General features: G+C 39.9%; 2 protein-coding genes across 2 annotated transcripts; both read right to left on the bottom strand.

The window, feature by feature from the left end:
- Positions 1 to 3,223: 3,223 nt before the first annotated feature.
- LOC122036664 lies at positions 3,224 to 5,136 on the bottom strand. The gene is made up of 2 exons (XM_042596063.1): positions 4,495 to 5,136; positions 3,224 to 3,295 (listed from the first exon to the last, which is right to left on the bottom strand). The coding sequence occupies exons 1-2, from the start codon at positions 5,134 to 5,136 to the stop codon at positions 3,224 to 3,226; spliced, it is 714 nt and encodes a 237-aa protein (XP_042451997.1).
- An 11,711-nt stretch (positions 5,137 to 16,847) lies between these two features.
- On the bottom strand, positions 16,848 to 18,923 carry LOC122036663. Its single transcript, XM_042596062.1, has 2 exons — positions 17,602 to 18,923; positions 16,848 to 17,343 (listed from the first exon to the last, which is right to left on the bottom strand). Exons 1-2 carry the CDS (start codon positions 18,921 to 18,923, stop codon positions 16,848 to 16,850), a joined length of 1,818 nt encoding a protein of 605 aa, XP_042451996.1.
- Between the last annotated feature and the right edge of the window lie 3,224 nt (positions 18,924 to 22,147).

Here is a 22,147-nt window from a genome sequence, read left to right as displayed (position 1 = left end):
GAAGATCGCGGCAGAAGAACCTCCTTCTCTCGCAATCTGAAGGTCGGGAAATGATAGTCGGTCACTCTTAATCAATCCGGTGATGACAGATCTTGAATGCTGATTGAGATGTTGATGGGAGTGTCGGCGTCGCTAAGGTGGAAGACGGTGAACAGTGGCATTGTCGCGAGGAACCAAGCTCAAGGACACTGTAGCTTCTAGCGGGTTTTAAATCCTCCTCAGATCTGATCCAACGGCTCAGAATCGTCGAGGCTTGATCAACGGTGGGAAATAGCCTAAAGCCTGATCCAACAGTGCTGATTCTCATCTACAGTCCAGATCTGCTCCTTATTAGGTCGGATGTATCAGATGCTTGACGGATGGCCCAGATCTCTCCAATCTTCATTGGACAGTCCAAATCGATCCAGAGCTCGATCGGCTCGTTAAAATTCCGATCCAAGTGCAAATTTGGTTCCAATCCATCCCATCCGAGATCATTTGATGCCTATAATATAACAATCAAATATTAGCATCAAATTAACCCATAATAAAATAATTTGTAATTAAGTCCAAATTCGATACAATGAATAAAATATGATGTAAATATGGGTTCTATATATGAAAACTGCATCAAACCATGATTGTATGAATGAGAATAACGTAGTAAAATCATGGTTATCAAATTCCCCCATACTTACTCTTGAACGTCCCATGAAAGTCAAGAAAAACTAAAACTCCTACTTAAATGGCACCCCCTAAACAAATTCCTAAACATGATTAGAAAATAAAGAAAGTAAACCATCTTAGATTATCTCATTCCAAAATCTCAAGCATTCATGGACTTCAAACTTTACCCTTGGTTACAAACATAATAATTTCCATCTATCATGAGTAAATTGAAATTGATTTCACACTAAAAACCTCACTAGATAAAATTTTTATGGCCCTCATCCTATTTCACATGTAATCACAAAAATAGAGGGCACTCATGCTACTTGTGCTTCTTGGACTACCATATGCTTGCTTATCTTCTACTCTCTACCATGATCATAGATATCAATCACATTCATAAAATTTAATCATGGAAAAGAAAAATGTAAGAAATATGAATCAAGTGCAAATCAAAACATTAATTGCAAGAAAAGATAAGAAAAGGAAAAATTTGCTCAAAGAAAAGATAAGCAAGAAAGATTTAGCTTTAATGGAAGACATGGATACAAAGAATGCTATATAAATGAATTCCGGCCACCACTTCCAATTTCATCTCAACTGTTAGATAATCTCATTTCCAAACAATTCAGCAACTTTAATCAATGTTAGATGTGCTGTTTTTAATCTAACTATCTGAGCTTACTCCCTTAGATTCAATTATAGAAAGGCATCCATTCACTCTCAGTTGAAGTATATCTTCTTAACTTCCTTTCCGCTCTCAGCCCTTTTGAATTCTTGGCACACAAAACAGCTTCAATTCAGATTTTTCTTACACTGCAGCTTCAATTCTATCAACATTCCTGCATATAGCTTTGCAGATTCCAAGATTGATATGATCATATTTGCAGCTTGTAACTTACTTACTTAACTTCCTTCCAATTGCATAAACATCAATCAACAATTTCAGTTCTCATTCCTTTAATTCCAATGAATGTAACTCTAAGAATTCAATTCAGCTTAGCAAGGTTATTCTTCTTTTCATATTCAGAATTTTGCTGAGACTACATCCCTAAAAACTAACCCTTGAGAAACATTTCATTCCTTCCCAATTCCAGTAATATTCATTTAATTATCTTCAGTCCTTAGTCTTTCACAATTCCGGCACAAAAACTGCACAATTTCAAAAATCACACTGCCTTCCTAAGCTTGTAACCTCACTGTCAGCTGCCCACTTCTTGTAATAGACATCACTTCCAGAGGTAAGGAGGATTGCTACACATTTGTCTCAAGCAATAAAAGACCTTCAAATAACTCCTCACTGAATTAAAGACTAATAATATCAAGTTGATACAAACTTTGACATTCCTTGACACTAAATTCTGTTTTGTTTCCTGAAAATTAATTCTATTTCCAACACTGGATTGAACGCTGACAGCAATTGCAAGTTTTCTGATTTCTGTACAGTTTCTAAATTTTGTATCAACACATCATCTGGCCTCTTAAAATCCCTATCAACTTAAATTTTTATCCATTTTATCAGATTCAGCAAGCTCACTATTATCTGCAGATTTTAAGCAGTGAACATTTCCATTTCCAGCTTGTTTCATTTCCAGCATCACTCAATTCCAGAATTCAAATCCACTGCTCGACTTCAAATAAAGCTCAAGCTCTCCCCCACACTTAAACTTCATTCCGTCTCGGATTGAATTAAGATGAAATCAAATTCTATTCAGCACAAATCATAAACAGATTCAGCTGCAAACCCCAACTCTAGGTTCTGAAATTCTTTACATTTCCAAATTCTGAATTTCTTCTATTCTGTTTTCTTTTCAGCCATTGATCATTTAATACCATTTGTCTATTCATGTTGACAGATTTCCCATAAACTTTATCTGAAGCTTGATGCTACCTCCAAATCTTGATACACATTTGATACATAAACTTCCATTTAATTCACTTAACACAGCAAACACAAGGTTCCTGACTTAACAGCACAGTCCAACAAGCTTCAGCAAAACATTTCTTTAGTACTGCCCAGATTCAGCTCTTCCTATCATTTTGCCCTCTATTATTAGCCTTGAAATCAATTCCGGAATTGAATCTTAGCAAAACATTGATACTAAATCCTTTATTTCTGAATCTCCAGTTTCAACAACACAAAGCACTGATCAAGTTCCATATTCCTCCATAGCAAGCAACTCTGATTCTTCCTCTTCCTTACAAAAAAAAAAAAATCTTATCTTCAGATAGTTAACAAATTCCTTCTCACATTGGCATACTTGAATCAAATTCCCATTTCAAACATCTACAATTCAAGGTCTGTTGCATGAAAATGCAAAGAAGATGCTCATAGTTTCAATTACTGCAATTTCCAGCCATAAGTTTACAGCTCACTTTTCCAGCATTTTTATTTCCTATATCCACAGCTCCCTTTACATTTAATCCTCAGCAAGACCTAACCCAATTCATCCTAACCCAATTCATCTCGAATTGGGTCTTCAAAAACTGCAAATTCTGAATTCTTCCTTAACTGCAGAATGGACAGAATCATATCTCAAGTCTTAACTTCCAGGTTCCAGCTATTGTCACTATTCTATATCCCAGCTCCATTAGCACTATTCAGCATCAGTTCCTGAAACTCTTTCTCTGTAAGCTTCAAAACTTCCTGCACAGCAATCCATTTGACAGCATTCAGCAGCTTTCAACAGGTTCACTCTGTTTTCCAGCTTTTCCCTCACTGTTCAGTTCTGTTACGAGATTTACTTGCAATGTATCAGTAATTATTGGCTCTGAAATTATGATAAAGAATTTGGGGATTTGAGCTCCTGTTTTGTATCAAATTCTTAGTCCAAAATTCTTGGAAACTCTGGATACACTAGATCAGCATTTAACAAGATAAAAACAACAACTAAAATTCAAGCTTTTTATCAGCTTGCTATAAAAACCAATTACCACAGCAATTGGTTTCCTGATTTTCTGCACACTGCAATTTTTTTCATCTTTTCTTTCACAAATGGTTTAAGATTAAATCTTCAAGAATTTTTCAGAATTCTAACTATTGAAACTTGAATACCATTTGTCAATTAGTAAACAAAAGTTTGAACCAAATTCCTCTTCAATTGGATAACTATCCAAAAATCTTGATACAATATGCCAATGAACAAAAGCTGCAAAACTCCATCATTTCCTGAACTTAATTTTCAGCCATTAACAAATGCATCCAAACATTCAAAACCACTTCACAATTCCCCCACACTTGAATCCTTGTCCTATTGGCCAAAATATCCATCATATAACAAACAATGAATCCATATCCAAAAGATTTACAATTGAGAAGGCATAAATTGATATGATGATTATCAAGAGAAATAGCAAGAATTCGTGTGGAAGAAAGAAACAAATATATTTACCTTCATAAACATGATTTAATCCATTGGATTGTGGTTTTGAAAGAATCAAAGCAAGTTCTAGAGTGCAATAACACAAGTGCACCACTCAATTAAGGCTCATCCTCACTAGGTATGAAAATATATCAATCCAATTTACCAATCAAGTGTCCATCATTAAATAGAAACCTTGAGAAAATTAAAAGTCCAATATTGACATTAAGGTCCAAAATAGATTCTCAAATCTAGCCCACAATCCCTACCTCTAACATGTTAAAGAAAAATTGCTAGGGGTGCCATTTTCTTATTCAAAGCAAAACAAAATTCAACAACAAAACTTCAACATTAAAAATCTATTCTTCAAACAAAAACAAACATTTTATTAAAACAACTAGAAATGAAAATAAGAAGAAAGCTAAGTTGGAACAAACTCCCCTTCACATGAGTAGATAGCATCAATAATCTTCATCTTCTGTACCACCTCTCCATTGCCAATCTCATGAAACAACTTGAGTCTATGCCCATTCACCTTGAAAATCCGGTTGGTAGCCTCTTCCCTAATCTCAAAAACTCCACAAGAAAATACATTAGTCACAACATAAGGTCCTTCCCAACGAGATCTCAACGAACCTTTAATCAATTGAAGTCGTGACCTATATAAGAGCACCTTGTCACCAATATTAAATTCTTTGCTTACAATGTGCTTATCATGAAAATTCTTGGTCTTTTCTTTGTAGATCCTTGAGTTCTCAAATGCTTCTATTCGAATCTTCTCGAGTTCTTGGAGTTGCAATTTCCTCTCTTCTCTTGCCACAATAGCATCAAAATTGCAAGCTTTAACTACCCAATAAGCTCTATGTTCGATTTCCACCGGAAGATGACAAGCTTTACCATAAACCATCCTGTATGGAGACATCCCTATAGGAGTCTTGAAAGTCGTCCTGTAAGCCCAAAGTGCATCATCTAATCTCTTGCTCCAATATTTCCTGTCAGGCCTCACAGTTTTCTCTAAAATTGCTTTCACTTCTCTATTCGACACCTCAGCTTGTCCATTTGTTTGGGGATGATAACGAGTAGCAACTCTATGTGAAACCCCATATCTGCTCAACATAGCCTTCATGTGTCTGTTACAAAAATGTGTCCCCTGATCACTAATTATCGCCCTGGGCAATCCAAACTTGCAGAAAATATTTGACCTGACAAAACTCACAACAACTGAAGAATCGTTAGTCCTGGTGGGTATGGCCTCCACCCATTTGGAAACATAATCAACTGCCAACAAAATATATGAAAATCCAAAAGAGACAGGAAATGGACCCATGAAATCAATACCCCATACATCAAAAATCTCACAAAATAACATATAATGTTGAGACATTTCATTCCTAGGTCCTATGTTCCCAGTTCGTTGACACCTATCACATGATCTACAAAAAATATAAGCATCACGAAAAAGGCTAGGCCAATACAATCCACACTCTAGAACTTTCCTAGCTGTTCTCTGGGGTCCAAAATGCCCCCCACACTCAGATGAATGACAAAATGCAAGTACAGACTGAAACTCAAAATCAGGTATGCATCTCCTAATAATCTGATCACTACAAAATTTCTATAGATAAGGATCATCCCACACATAATATTTTGAATCACTTTTCAATTTGTCCTTTTGAGTTTTTAAAAATTATGCAGGAAAAACGTTACCTACTAAAAAGTTAACCAGGTCTGCATACCATGGAGATTCACCATGCACCCTACAAAGCTACTCATCTCTAAAATCATCATCAATAGCCGTGTGATCCAAATCCCCTTCAATTCTTCTCAAATGATCTGCAACAAAGTTCTCCTTCCCACTCCTATCACGAATCTCCAAATCAAACTCCTGAAGTAGAAGCATCCATCTAATCAGTCTGGGCTTTGCATCAGGCTTCTTGAGGAGAAACTTTAAAGATGCATGATCAGAAAATACAACCATGTGAGAACAAAGTAAATATGAACGGAATTTATCTAAAGTAAAAACAATGGAAAGAAGCTCCTTTTCTGTCGTGGTGTAATTCGCTTGAGCCGAATCCAAGGTCTTTGATGCATAGCAGATCACATGTGGTGCTCCTTCTGCTCTCTATGCCAGTACTGCCCCAATGGCAAAATTCGAAGCATCACACATAAGCTCAAATGGTAATGTCCAATCCGGTGACCTGATGATAGGTGCAGAAATCAAAGCCTCCTTCAATCTCTGAAAAGCTTCCTTGCACCTCTGATCAAACTGAAACTCCATATCTTTCTGAAGAAGCTGAGACAATGGAAGAGCAATCTTACTGAAATCCCTAATAAATCTCCTGTAGAATCCTGCATGGCCAAGAAAAGCTCGAACATCCAGCACGCATGCGGGGTAAGATAAAGAAGATATAACACTAATTTTAGTAGGATCCACCTCAATTCCTTTCCTAGAGACTATATGTCCTAAAACAATACCATGCTCAACCATAAAGTGACATTTTTTAAAATTAAGTATCAAATATGTCTCAATGCATCTATCTAAAACCCAGACAAATTTTCCAGACATGCATCAAAAGATGAACCATATACAGAAAAATCATCCATAAAAACCTCCATGCAATGCTCTAATAAATCTCCAAAAATACTCACCATGCATCGCTGAAAGGTTCCTGGAGCGTTGCATAGTCCAAATGGCATGCGTCTATAAGCGAATGTACCGAAAGGACAAGTGAAAGTAGTCTTCTCCTGATCCTCTGGAGCGATGCAAATCTGAAAATATCCCGTGTAACCGTCAAGGAAGCAATAATATGACTTACCCGCCAGTCTCTCCAACATCTGATCAATAAAAGGCAAAGGGTAGTGGTCCTTTCTGCTGTTGGGTTTTTCGGGCCGCGAAAACCGCTTTTCGAGTCGCGGAAACCCCGAATCACCCAAAGCCGTAGATCCGTGCAAGGAAAAACCGAATGAAATACAAGTACAAGTTTCAAAAACTTTAGATCTACTCCTAGATCTATGTGATGAGAGCTTTACCCTTGTAGCGAAGCCCTTCGCGTTCCCGCTCGTCCAAACGGTGCCGGATCTCGAGAGTGTCAAAATAGACACTCCTCTAGAAGTATCCACACGAACTAATTAGGTGGATAGAAGCTAAACAAAGGTGTGCTAGCACCCTTGATCAGCCACGGCAAGAAGAGGAGAGGGAGAGCAAAAATTAGAGCAAGGAAGAGGATGGAATAAAATTTCCTTGAATGAAAAATCAATTTCATTCAACCACAATAAGTGGCCGGACAAATTGGAGTTGTAACCTCCATTCCTCTTTAATGTGGCCATTAAAGAGAATAGGTTTGTAACCCCCATGAAGTGGCACTCTTTGATGATGTGGCACATCATCATTAGTCCACCTAATGCCAAATCACTAATGATGTGGTAAATAGTCAAGTCAAACTTGACTTTTTCCTCTTCCTCTCAAGTCAAGTCAAACTTGACCAAATCTCTCCCATGGTTGATCTAATCCAACCATTTGATTCAAGCCAACTTAATATAATGAATTTAATTCATTTAATTAAATTGATTCAATGAGTCATAATCTAAATTAGACTCATTGAACACATGAATCAACTTGAGTCCAACTCAATTAGCCCAATTAGGATTACTCTTAATCCAATTTGATTCATCAAATGAATCTAGTCCTCTTGGTTCATCATACGAACCTGATCTCCATCTAATTGTCCTTAGTGTGTGACCCTATAGGTTCTTGTAATGTTGGCAATGCCCTAAACTCATTTAGGAGCATAAGTAATGAGCGGTATCTAGCAACACATCATTACTACCCAAGTTACAAAAATGTCGAGATCCGACATCACCTTGTGACTACTAATTGTGACTCCTCACAAAATATGACAAGTATCCTTCTATCCTAGACATCTAGATTTATCAATGTGAGGCATAGACCATGTCATCCTCTGACCAATCTAAATCTTGAACTCCAAGTAGACTCACTCGATCAAATGAGCTCAACATCTAATGTTGACTCATTTGGGCATGGCCATGCACTTAGTGGTCTCACTCTATCAAGAATACCGATGTCGCTCCCGTCATATGGGAGGGATAGATCCCATCTACATCACTCACATCCCTCTACATAATTCGTTATATACCAGTAATCGCCTTTATAGTCCACCCAGTTACGGGTGACGTTTGACGAAACCAAAGTACATAACTCCTTATGTAGAGATCCATGGTGACTTCAGGTCTAAGGACTAATAGTCATACTAATAGCCACATGAGAAAGTATATGACACTCATATAAGGATCCATGATATTTTCTCATGGCAGGTCATTCAGTATACATTCTCCAATGCATACCCATGTGTCAACTTGATATCTCCATATCCATGACTTGTGAGATCAAGTCATCGAGTTGACCTACATGCTAGTCTTATTGCATTAACATTGTCCCTGAATGTTAATACTCGACTAGGAATGATTTAGAGTAGTGTTCCCTATATCATCTCACTATCGGTTCAACTAACCGATTGATATAGGTGAGAACCATCTACTCAAGGACATTATTATACTTAGTTTATTTGGCACCAATACAAGTAAGTATAATAACCAAACTAAATGCCTTTATTAATATACAAGAATATGATACAATGAGTTCATACAATCATCAAATGATTGGCTCTAGGGCTCTAACTAACAATCTCCCACTAGCACTAGTGTCAATCAGTATAGGCTCTAAGGCCTAATGACCTAGTGTGACCATCATGCTTTCTCTGTGCCAAAGCCTTGGTCAAGGGATCTGCGATGTTAGCCTCTGTAGGTACTATGCAAATCTTCACATCTCCTCTATCGATAATCTCTCGAATGAGATGGAAGCGCCGTAGTATGTGCTTGGTCCGCTGGTGTGAGCGAGGTTCCTTCACATGTGCTATAGCTCCATTGTTGTCACAATAGAGCTCAATGGGGTCAGTAATGCTAGGAACCACCCCAAGTTCAGTGATGAACTTGCGGATCCAAACTGCCTCCTTTGCTGCCTCTGATGCAGCAATGTACTCGGCTTCTATTGTAGAATCAGCTACTGTGTCCTGCTTCGAACTCTTCCAGCTGACAGCACCACCATTAATGCAAAATACGAACCCCGACTACGATCTATAGTCATCCTGGTCGGTCTGGAAGCTAGCATCACTGTAACCCTTTACAGCTAGCTCATCATTGCCTCCATATATCAAGAAATATTCTTTAGTCCTTCTTAAGTACTTAAGTATATTCTTGACCGCTATCTAGTGACTTTCACCTGGATCTGACTGGTATCTGCTCGTCATGCTCAAAGCATACGAGACATCAGGTCGAGTACATAGCATGGCGTACATGATCGATCCTATGGTTGAGGCATAAGGGATCTGATCCATACGGTCTCTCTCCTCTCTAGAAGAGGGACCTTGAGTCTTCGAAAGACTCACGCCATGTGACATCGGTAGAAATCCCTTCTTGGAGTTCTTCATGGCAAACCGAAGGAGTACCTTGTCAATGTATGTACTCTAATTTAGGCCAAGCAATCTCTTATATCTATCTCTATAGATCTGTATCCCTAGAATACGAGATATCTCACCTAAGTCCTTCATTGAGAAGTAACTCCCTAGCCAGGTCTTGACAGACTGAAGTAAAGGGATGTCCTTCCCAATGAGTAGTATGTCATCCACATACAATATGAGGAAGACAACTATATCCCCTACAACCTTCTTGTAGACACAAGGTTTATCATCGTTCTTGATGAAACCAAACTGTTTGATTGCATCATCGAATCGAAGATTCCAGCTCCGAGAAGCTTGCTTTAGTCCATAAATGGACCTATGCAGCTTGCATACTCTACTAGTATGCTGTGGATCTACAAAACCCTCAGGTTGTGTCATGTACACATCCTCGAGCAGGTTTCCATTCAGAAACGCGGTTTTGACATCCATCTGCCATATCTCATAGTCATGGTAGGCTGCAATAGCAAGCATGATCCGAATGGACTTAAACATCGCTACTGGATCCATGTCAATACTATGAATCTGCTTGAAACCTTTAGCTACCAAGCGACCCTTATAAATAAGTCCATCCATGTCAGTCTTTCTCTTAAAGACCCACTTGCACCCTATGGGTTTTACCCCTTCAGGTGGATCAACCAAAGTCCAAACTTGGTTGGTGTACATGGATTCCATCTCGGATCTCATGGCCTCTAGCCATCTCTCGGAATCTGGTCTCATCACAGCTTCCTGATAGGTGGTAGGCTCATCCTCTATGAGCACAACGTCATCATGGTCAGACAAGAGAAATGAGTATCTCTCAGGCTAACGACGTACCCTATTAGACCTGCGAAGAGGAATGTCTACTTGAACTGGTTGTTGTTCCTCAACTCCTTGTGGAACATCATCCACAACACTTTGTGGTTCCAGTTCAATTTCCATCGAGGCATCAGTGCTATTGTTCGCATCTTGAACTTCTTCAAGATCGAACGCGCTCCCACTAGTCTTTCTAGAAACAAAGCTCCTTTCTAGAAAGACCCCAGTCTTGCCACAACTACTGACTGGGAATGTAGAAGTAATATCCCTTAGTTTCCTTGGGATATCCAATGAAATAGCACTTGTCGGATTTGGGTCCTAATTTGTCTGAGACTTGACGTCGTACGTAAGCCTCACAACCCCAAATCCTCATGAAAGACACCTGGGCATCTCTCCCAGTCCATATCCTATATGGTGTCTTTATCACGGCCTTGGATGGAACTCGGTTGAGTATAAAAGCTGCCGTGTCTAGAGCATATCCCCATAGATATGTCGGAAGATCTGTGTGACTCATCATAGATCGTACCATATCTAATAAGGTACGATTCCTCCGTTCGGATACACCATTCCACTGTGGTGTTCTAGGAGGAGTGAGTTGGGATAGAATCCCACACTCAGCTAGATAGTCACGGAACTCATGGCTAAGGTATTCTCCACCTCGATCAGATTGAACTATCTTAATACTCTTGCCAAGCTGGTTCTGTACTTCATTCTTGAATTCTTTGAACTTTTCAAAGGATTCAGACTTATGTGTCATCAAGTACACATAACCATATCTACTGAAATCATCAGTAAATGTGATGAAGTACCTATAACCGCCTCTAGCAGCAACATTGAAAGGGCCATATACATCACTATGTATGAGTCCTAACAAATCAGTTGCTCTCTCGTTGTGCCCACTAAAGGGAGTCTTGGTCATCTTGCCTCGTAGGCATGACTCGCATACCTCATATGATTCAAAATCAAATGAGTCCAGCATACCATCCTTATGGAGCTGGGATAAGCGCTTGTCATTTATATGACCTAAGCGACAGTGCCAGAGGTAAGTTTGGTTCATGTCATTTGACTTGAACCTCTTGGTATTTATGTTATAGATAGGGCTCTCAAGGTCTAGAATATAGAGTCCGTTTATCAGAGGTGCACTACAATAGAACATATCGTTTAAATAGACGGAACAACATTTGTTCTTTATAGTAAACGAGAATCCTTTCTTGTCCAAACAAGAAACTGAAATTATGTTCTTAGTCAAGGCAGGCACATAACAACAATCATCTAATTCTAGTACAACCCCAGAGGGAAGGGATAGATGATAAGTTCCTACAGCAATAGCAGCAACTCGTGCTCCATTGCCTACTCGTAGGTCTATCTCACCCTTCGTCAATGCCTTGCTATTTCTCAACGCTTGTACATTAGTACAAATGTGCGAAGCACATCCGGTATCTAATACCCACGATGAAGAAATAGAGAGGTTGACTTCTATAACATGTATACCTGAAGTAGAAATCTTATTTCTCTTCTTCGTAAGATCTTCCAGGTATTCTTTGGAGTTCCTCTTCCAGTGCCTTGCTTGTCCTTGATATAGGTGACAAAGATGTTCAACCATATTGTAAGCGCTCATTAACTCATGTTGCTTCTGAAGCTCAGAGTTCATGATTGCGAGCATAAGACAGGACACATCTAATGCGTCATCTTGATGCTTCTTGTAAGCATCTCGGTCTGCTCGCGTGGCAGTGCCAGGAGGAGCCTCCGGAATGGGCTGCTCCAGAACGTACAGTTTACGTTCTTGAGTGAGAACTATTCTCAGATTCCTGTACCAGTCTAGGAAATTTGCTCCGTTGAGCTTGTCCTTCTTAAGGACAGATCGCAGAGAGAAGGTGTTCTTATTCGACGTCATGGAAATTCTACAACAGAAAATTTGCAGAAATAAATATCATATTCTTTTAAAATCATTTAATTAGGCCTTTAATTAAATGATGCTCCCACTGAATTCTATAATTCTTGTGGGACAAGATCCACATCATACTAACCCTTGAGTTAGCTTTGGCTAATACGCCCAAGGCTTAGTATGATCGGTAGGTAACGATTACCAATTACATCTCTATGCAACTCTTGTTTATAAAATCAATATCCGCATTTATATTTAAAACTCGAGTTAGCTTTGGCTAATACGCCCGAGAGTTAATATAGATGTGATTTTGACCTATCTTTTTTCCAACCGTTGGAAGAATGCCTTTAGTTGACTCGATCTAACCGAGCAACTAGGAATACTCAATCTAATTGAGTTTGTATTCACCCATGCATTGATAGGCAGGACCAAGATTGTCCCTCCGTACCCTACCAAGATAATATGTATTGCTCTGCTTTGGCAGATTCAACAATACATGTGATCGAGGTAGTGATAGGTATCACGGCACGGTTAGGCATTTAGAGTTGGTTCGATCGAGATCTAATCTAATCGAAAAAGGATGCATCTTGTGCATGACTTAGATCTAATCTAATCGCAAGGGTGCATCATGTGCACGACTTAGATCTAATCTAATCGTAAGACACTAATTAATTAATTACTTATTAAACATGCATCATATACATAAGCAATTAACTAATTAATCTATTTGTGATTTAGTCATGGCCCTACTACGATCTTCTCAAGCCAATGAGAAGATCGAATGGTCAACCTAGGGTCAACAGCTTCTCCAAACTCCTCCCTTTGACCACCTTGTGTTGCTCGTGCCCGCCTCGGAACTCCGTCTCGTGTGGACCCTCCACCGCTCCAATTTGTACATTACAATTTGAAACTCAAGTTACATTCGAGTCTAAATCTAATTTACAACCAGAATATATGAGAAAGGCACGACATGCAGGTCGCGGAAAAATAAAAACATACAACACGTGCAAACACATAACGGCACGCAGGCCGTATTATGAATTACAACACAATCCAATCATATTGGGTTTTTGGGCCATGACTATCACAAAATTAATATATAATTCAAAATTATATATTTTCATAATTTTCTATAATTTAAAAATTAATTTTTACAATTTTTACGAGTAAAATTTCCCGGCGGTCTCGTTTAGCGGTTTCGGATCCCCTTGCGGGGCAAGGGGCAGGGCCCCTACCCGCGATCTAACCATCGCGAGGGTTCCTTTGCGATCCAACAGCGCCTAAACTCGCTGTCCCAAAACGATTTGGGACGAAACCTTTGAGAAGAATTTTCCCGGCGGTCCCGATTAGCGATTTCGAGCGCAATCGCGAAGCAAATCCCCTTGCGGGGTTAAGGGGAGTGCCTCTACCCACGATCTAACCATCGTGAGTTGCTCCTAAGCGATCCTACAGCGCCTTCGCTCGCTGTCCCAAACCGATTTGGGTCGAAACATCACCGTTTTGAAAAAATCTTCCCGGTAGTAGAAGCCTACAAGCGTCTAAACACTTGTGCTTCGATTACTCGAGAAAAATACTCATAAAAACCCAAAAATCATAATTTTACAGAAAATTAAAGAAACTTTGGTTTTCATAAAACAAAAAATTAAACTCGTACAAGCCTTGCACGTGGCTCTGATACCACTGTTGGGTTTTTCGGGCCGCGAAAACCGCTTTTCGTGTCGTGGAAACCCCGAATCACCCAAAGCCGTAGATCCGTGCAAGGAAAAACCGAATGAAATACAAGTACGAGTTTCAAAAACTTTAGATCTACTCCTAGATCTATGTGATGAGAGCTTTACCCTTGTAGCGAAGCCCTTCGCGTTCCCGCTCGTCCAAACGGTGCCGGATCTCAAGAGTGTCAAAATAGAGACTCCTCTAGAAGTATCCACACGAACTAATTAGGTGGAGAGAAGCTAAACAAAGGTGTGCTAGCACCCTTGATCAGCCACGGCAAGAAGAGGAGAGGGAGAGAAAAAATTAGAGCAAGGAAGAGGATGGAATAAAATTGCCTTGAATGAAAAATCAATTTCATTCAACCACAATAAGTGGTCAGCCAAATTGGAGTTGTAACCTCCATTCCTCTTTAATGTGGCCATTAAAGAGAATAGGTTTGTAACCCCCATGAAGTGGCACTCTTTGATGATGTGGCACATCATCATTAGTCCACCTAATGCCAAATCACTAATGATGTGGTAAATAGTCAAGTCAAACTTGACTTTTTCCTCTTCCTCTCAAGTCAAGTCAAACTTGACCAAATCTCTCCCATGGTTGATCTAATCCAACCATTTGATTCAAGCCAACTTAATATAATGAATTTAATTCATTTAATTAAATTGATTCAATGAGTCATAATCTAAATTAGACTCATTGAACACATGAATCAACTTGAGTCCAACTCAATTAGCCCAATTAGGATTACTCTTAATCCAATTTGATTCATCAAATGAATCTAGTCCTCTTGGTTCATCATATGAACCTAATCTCCATCTAATTGTCCTTAGTGTGTGACCCTATAGGTTCTTGTAATGTTGGCAATGCCCTAAACTCATTTAGGAGCATAACTAATGAGCGGTATCTAGCAACACATCATTACTACCCAAGTTACAAGAATGTCGATATCCGACATCACCTTGTGACTACTAATTGTGACTCCTCACAAAATATGACAAGTATCCTTCTATCCTAGACATCTAGATTGATCAATGTGAGGCATAGACCGTGTCATCCTCTGACCAATCTAAATCTTGAACTCCAAGTAGACTCACTCGATCAAATGAGCTCAACATCTAATGTTGACTCATTTGGGCATGGCCATGCACTTAGTGGTCTCACTCTATCAAGAATACCGATGTCTCTCCCGTCATATGGGAGGGATAGATCTCATCTACATCACTCACATCCCTCTACATAATTCGTTATATACCCAGTAATCGCCTTTATAGTCCACCCAGTTACGGGTGACGTTTGACGAAACCAAAGTACATAACTCCTTATGTAGGGATCCATGGTGACTTCAGATCTAAGGACTAATAGTCATACTAATAGCCACATGAGAAAGTATATGACACTCATATAACGATCCATGATACTTTCTCATGGCGGGTCATTCAGTATACATTCTCCAATGCATACCCATGTGTCAACTTGATATCTCCATATACATGACTTGTGAGATCAAGTCATCGAGTTGACCTACATACTAGTCTTATTGCATTAACATTGTCCCTGAATGTTAATACTCGACTAGGAATGATTTAGAGTAGTGTTCCCTATATCATCTCACTATCGGTTCAACTAACCGATTGATATAGGTGAGAACCATCTACTCAAGGATATTATTATACTTAGTTTATTTGGCACCAATACAAGTAAGTATAATAACCAAACTAAATGCCTTTATTAATATACAAGAATATGATACAATGAGTCCATACAATCATCAAATGATTGGCTCTAGGGCTCTAACTAACATCTGCTTGCCTGGTTCAACTTCCTGTAGTCTATACAAACTCTCCATGAATTATTCACTCTGATGGGTACTAACTCATTCTTTTCATTAGCCACTACTGTCACACCAGATTTCTTTGGTACCACACGAATAGGACTTACCCACTTACTGTCAGAAATAGGGTAAATGATACCTGCCTGTAGAAGCCTAGTCACCTCTTTCTTTACTACATCAAGCATCAGTGGGTTAAGTCTTCTCTGGGGCTGTCTCACTGGTTTCACATCCTCCTCTAAATAAATCCTGTGCATGCAAATAGAAGGACTGCTACCAGGAATATCTGCTAATGTCCATCCAATAGCTCTCCTGTGCTGCCTCAAAATCTCCAATAATCTTCTTTCTTGATCTGGTTCTAAATTTTGAGCTATGATGATAGGTAACTGTTGATTCTCTCCCAAATAAGCATACTTTAAATGTGGAGGCAATGGCTTCAATTCATCCTGAGTCTGGTCAACTGAAGGCGATCCTAGGGATAGAGCTTCTCCTAAGCAATCCACTACGCATAATTCCTCTTCTCTGGGCGAGCCTAGGGATAGAGCTTCTCCTAAGCAATCCCCTACGCATAATTCATCTCTCTCACTTGGAAATAATCCACAAGATTCATCATCCACTCCCACGGCTGAAATATCCTCCAAAACCGAAGATAATACATCACTCTGATCATCCACTACGAAATCTGAATCACAACATGAAAAGAAATCCATACTATCTGGCTCCTCTAAACTATATAGGCTAAGAATAGAATGATCTTCTCTAGGATGCTTCATAGCGTCAAAAATACTGAATTGGACCACTGTATCTCCTATCTCCATAGAAAGTGTGCCCGCATGAACATCAATCTTAGTCCTTGCTGTCTTCAAAAATAGTCGTCCTAGAATGAGTGGGGACCTACTGCCAGATAGTCTCCCTCCATATCAAGGATATAAAAATCTGCAGGAAAGATAAGTTCCCTCACCTTAACCAATACATCTTCAATAACTCCAGCTGGGTGAGTCTGACTGCGGTCTGCTAACTGAATAACGACCCCTGTAGGTAATAATGGTTCAATCCCTAAAGTCTGAAAAACTGATCTTGGCATCACATTAATTGAAGCCCCCAAGCACACAGAGATCCTTAAGAAACTTTGCATATTTTGGAATTTGCTTGATCATTGTAAGTAAAGGAACATTTACCTCCACCTTGCTAAATAAGTTCACTAGCTCTTGAAATTCCTTAGCTCTCTCCTCTTCTACATTCTTCCTTGGTTGAGTTTTCCGTTGAGGAAAAGGCAATGGAATGATTGGCTCTAAACCTTCTTGAACAGAATTCTGAATCCCTGAATTTCCAATTTTGCTGGAATTTAGCAATTCTGCTGGAAACTGTTCAGCTGGCAAAATGTTACTAGAAATTTCTGGATTAGAACTTCTATTCCCTTGTGCATGTTCCAAGTTCAAAGGATCGACAAGAATTGGATTAGAATTTGAAGATGGTACATTTTGATCTCCTCGAAATTCTTCACTGCTAAAATAAAATTGCTGGTTTTCTGGAAAATTTTCAGCAGCAGTTTCTTCACTTGAAAAATCTGCAACTCTTCTCCCACTTCTCAAAGTTAATGCAATAAAATTCCCTTTAGGATTAGGAGTTGTTTGAGATGGCAATTGGCTCTATCCCTGTGCTTGCATTTGATTAATGTTGGAAGCTAACTGCCCAATCTGCCTTTCTATATTCTGAATTGCTGAATCTGTCCTTTGATGGTTCTGTTGCTGTTGCAACATATTTTGCATCAATTCTTCCAGTTTTGTCTGCTGAAACTATGAATTTGAAGCATTACTAGAGCCACCTTGAGTTAAACTCAACCTTGAAGGTGCTGGAAGTGTTTGCTGCTGCTGGAATTGAGTTGCAGGCTGAAATTGTGAGTTCTGAAAATTCTGGAAACTATGTTGATTTTGCTGATTTTGATTGGGTATTTGCTGATAAGACTGGAATTGTCTCTGAGAAGATTGGAATGGCTGCTGAAAACTTTGTTGAGGTTGCTGGAAACTCTGATTCAAGGATGGTTGTTGATGAAATGAATTGCTGTACTTCAAATTTGGATGATCTTTCCAACCAGGATTATAAGTAGAGGAATATGGATCATACTTTTGAGAAAATTGGGCTCTAGAAAATGCTGCTAGAGACTCATCTTGATGAAGATTAGGACATAACTCCGAATCATGATCTTGGCTAGAACAAATACCACAAACTCCCCTTGATTGATATGGAAATTGTGTACTCGACAAAGTGGAAGTTTGATTAACATTATTCAACGCCAATTGCTTCACCAAAGATGTCAACTCTATCAATGAATTCCTTATCTCCTTTTGTTCATTAGAAAACATTTGTACTTCTCCTACTCCTCTTGTAGTTAAAGCTCTACTTCCAAATTGTTGAGAATTTTCTGCCATATTAGAAATGAGCTCTCTAGCTTGTTCTGGAGTTTTATTCACCAAAGCTCCCCCAGCTGCCGCATCTATCATACTTTGGTCCATAGGCAATAATCCTTCATAGAAGTACTGAACTAGTAACTGCTCACTAATTTGGTGCTGAGGACAACTTGCACATAACTTCTTGAATCTCTCCCAATATTCATAAAGTGTCTCTCCCACCACTTGTTGAATTCCACAGATACTCTTCCTGATAGTAGCGGTCCTTGAAGCTGGAAAGTATTTCTCCAAGAAAGCCTTCTTCATATCGATCCAAGAGGTAATATACCCTGGTGGCAAATAAAATAACCAATCCTTTGCTACTCCAGTTAATGAAAATGGAAAAGCCCTTAGCTTGATATCTTCTTCTGAAATACCCTGTGGCTTCATAGTTGAACATACCGCGTGGAATTCATGCAAATGTCTATTTGGGTCTTCTCCAGATAGCCCTTGAAATTTGGGAAGTAAATGAATCAACCCTGATCTCAACTCAAAATCTCCTGCTAAATTTGGATACGTGATGCACGAATATTTGAAAGCCTCATCAGGAGCTGCAAGTTCCTTCATGGTTCTATTATGATCAGCCATGAGAATATCTGAATGTGATAAGGAATTTTCAGAGCCTTTTGAAACTTTCTCTTGAATTCTCAAAGCCCTGAAATTCCTCTCAATCTCTGGATCTAACTCAAATAGTTTGACCTTCAAAGTCCTGGTCATGACATCAAAGCAAAATAAGTATTCAGTTAAGTCCAATGGAAGCAAAACAAAGTAATCAAAGATTTCACAATCTAGTAACAATCACACTTTACTACTTTGTTCCCCTGCAACGGCGCCAAAATTTGGTGTTAACCATTTCCATGTCACGTGGCACATCAAATTAATAAAGATTAAGAACTCGACTAGCTAAAGTAAACTTATGTAGTATTGAGTCCCAAGTCGTATTTTTCCGAGGGCTACTAGTGAACGTGTGATGCCTAGAATATAAAATTCATGTTGAACTTTATTCAGGAAAGGGAAGTTTGGATTTGTTTCAAATTCAGAATTTAAATTGCTAACTCTCACAAACAAATGCAATAGAATTAAAGGAGATGCATGCTTAACAGAATTTATTCTGTGCTAAAACTTTTTATCCGAAATAAAACTAGCTTAGACTTAAAGAGCTAATAACAACTGATCTTAAGCTTGAATTCCTACAAAATCAAAACTACTGATACAAATCAATTAAAACCTAACTGAACTTATTGCAAATTTCTATAAAATCAAAATTCAAACTGCAATGTATCATGGAGGAATCAAATTAAGGAAACAAATCTTGACAACAATTCTAAACTAAATTGAGATCTGAGAATTCGAAACTCATTAACAGAATTGAATCTAAATCACGAATTAAAAGTTGAAATCTAAGTATGAATTGAAACCCTAACTTTTGTTCCTAATTACACTTTCAAACTCAACCAAACACTATAACAGAAATGCAATGGTTGGATCTAACAAAACACATTTCAATTGGGGTTGTCTTGCAACGTAAAGGTAACAAATCAAATGAACACAATAGATCTATGAATTAAAACTAAAAATCAAATTAGAAACATCTGCATCTCCGATCAGTGTCATGAACTGTCTCGCTGCCAAAATTGCAGAGAAACTCTCGAAATCTCCTGTGAGTAATCACCAGATCAGATCAGAGTCTCGGTGAAGAATCGAGATGTGTGCAGCTGGTAGAAACCTCCCTACAAGCTTACAATCTCATCCAAAATTCGTTGCCCGAAGAACAGGGGAAGATAAATGAATCGCGATTGACAAACAATCGATCGAATCAATGCCAAAATCAAGAATGAATTGAAGAACAAGTATGAATCAGAAATTCCGGAAAACCTCCTCTGTAACTTCTGTTTCCTAATAGACTAGCTCAGATCAGAAGAACTCCCTGAATCCGAGCTTTTCTGGTACGCATGAGATGTGAAGATCGCGGCAGAAGAACCTCCTTCTCTCGCAATCTGAAGGTCGGGAAATGATAGCTGGTCACTCTTAATCAATCCGGTGATGACAGATCTTGAATGCTGATTGAGATGTTGATGGGAGCGTCGGCGTCGCTAAGGTGGAAGACGGTGAACAGTGGCGTTGTCACGAGGAACCAAGCTCAAGGACACTGTAGCTTCTCGTGGGTTTTAAATCCTCCTCAGATATGATCCAACGACTCAGAATCGTCGAGGCTTGATCAACGGTGGGAAATAGCCTAAAGCCTGATCCAACAGTGCTGATCCTCATCTACGGTCCAGATCTGCTCCTCATTAGGTCGGATGTATCAGATGCTTGACGGATGGCCTAGATCTCTCCAATCTTCATTGGACGGTCCAAATCGATCCAGAGCTCGATCGCCTCGTTAAAACTCCAATCCAAGCGCAAATCTCCATTTAAGCTTACCAATCGACAGTAAGCTTGCCATTCGACAGTAATTTTGATAACCTTTACCTTTGATTCAATATTGCAATTTGAAAGGGACAAGAACATAGGAGACACGACATCGATTACATCAGCGCACCTTTCAGCCAGCTCGGTATGGCTGGAGATGGTTCGCGCTCCAAAGGCGTTCAAGCCGCCGCTCGTCCTCGTCCTCCAGGTAATAAGTGCCCAAGCGGAGCTTCTCCACGACTTTGAAAGTTCCTGCCCAGGGAGCCTCCAGCTTGGTGACGTCGTCGACCGGCTTCACCTTCTTCCATACGAGATCGCCTAACAGAAAGGATCGAGGTATCACTCATCGATTATAGATCTGATGCATCCTTTGTCGGTAGGATGTCAGCCGTACGGCAGCCCTAGCGCGTGCTTCGTCTACCAAGTCCAACTCCAGCTGTCTTCGCTCGGCATTGTCCTCATCGTATCGCTGCACCAGATCGGACTCCACCCCCACCTCGACCGGGACGACTGCTTCTCCTCCATACACCAAGTGGAACGGGGTTACTCCTGTTCCCTCCTTTGGAGTCGTGCGAATCGCCCATAGGACTCCCGGGAGCTCGTCCACCCAGCTGCCTCCTATATGGTCAAGCCGAACTCGAAGGATCCGTAAGATCTCCCAATTAGTGACTTCCGCTTGTCCGTTGCTCTGTGGGTATGCTACGAAGGTGAAGGCCAGATGGATGTCATACCCTTTGCACCATTCTCTAAGTTGCTGGCCAATGAACTACCTTCCGTTGTTCGAGACGATCCAACGCGGGATGCCGAACCGACAGATGATGTGCTGCCAAATAAAGTTTTTGACCATCTGCTCGGTTATCCTTGCCAACGGCTCGGCCTCGACCCACTTGGAGAAGTAGTCGACTACCACAAGCAGGAATTTCCATTGTCCGATCGCCATTGGGAACAGTCCTACGTTGTCCATTCCCCACTGGTCGAACGGGCAGGACACCATGGACGACTTCATCTCTTCCGTAGGCCGGTGAGAAGAGTGTTGATACAGTCTGACCTGGATGTTGTTTTGATGTTGACACTGATTTAAGTTTCAATCAGATATTGAATTAACTCAGACAAATCAGGGTTGACTTGGTTGACCTGATTAATCTGATTGGGAAAAGTCCGAGCAAGGAGCTTGGCACGGGAGAAGTCCTGGTGAGTGAAGCCAGGCAATTGGAGAAGTCCTGGTGAGTGAAGCCAGGCAATTGGAAAGTCCTGGTGAGTGAAGTCAGGCAATTGGAAAGTCCTGGTGAGTGAAACCAGGCAATTGGAAAGTCCTGGTGAGTGAAGCCAGGCAATTGGAAAGTCCTGGTGAGTGAAGCCAGGCAAGGGAAAATCCAGATGGATCAAGGGTGATCGGACATCTGGTATTGGGAAGTCCAAGTATGGAAACTTGGCATGTATAGTCGGAGAAGAGCTCGGTAGCTCGGTCTCTGGACTGTCAGGATTAAGGGTAGCAAGCTTGGAAGCTTGCCTCTTAAATCACAGCCTTG

Source organism: Zingiber officinale, unplaced genomic scaffold, assembly GCF_018446385.1.
Source record: "Zingiber officinale cultivar Zhangliang unplaced genomic scaffold, Zo_v1.1 ctg187, whole genome shotgun sequence".
Lineage (NCBI taxonomy): Eukaryota > Viridiplantae > Streptophyta > Magnoliopsida > Zingiberales > Zingiberaceae > Zingiber > Zingiber officinale.
The sequence above is the reverse complement of the archived record's forward strand: the minus strand, read 5'-3'. Positions and strand labels throughout refer to the sequence as shown.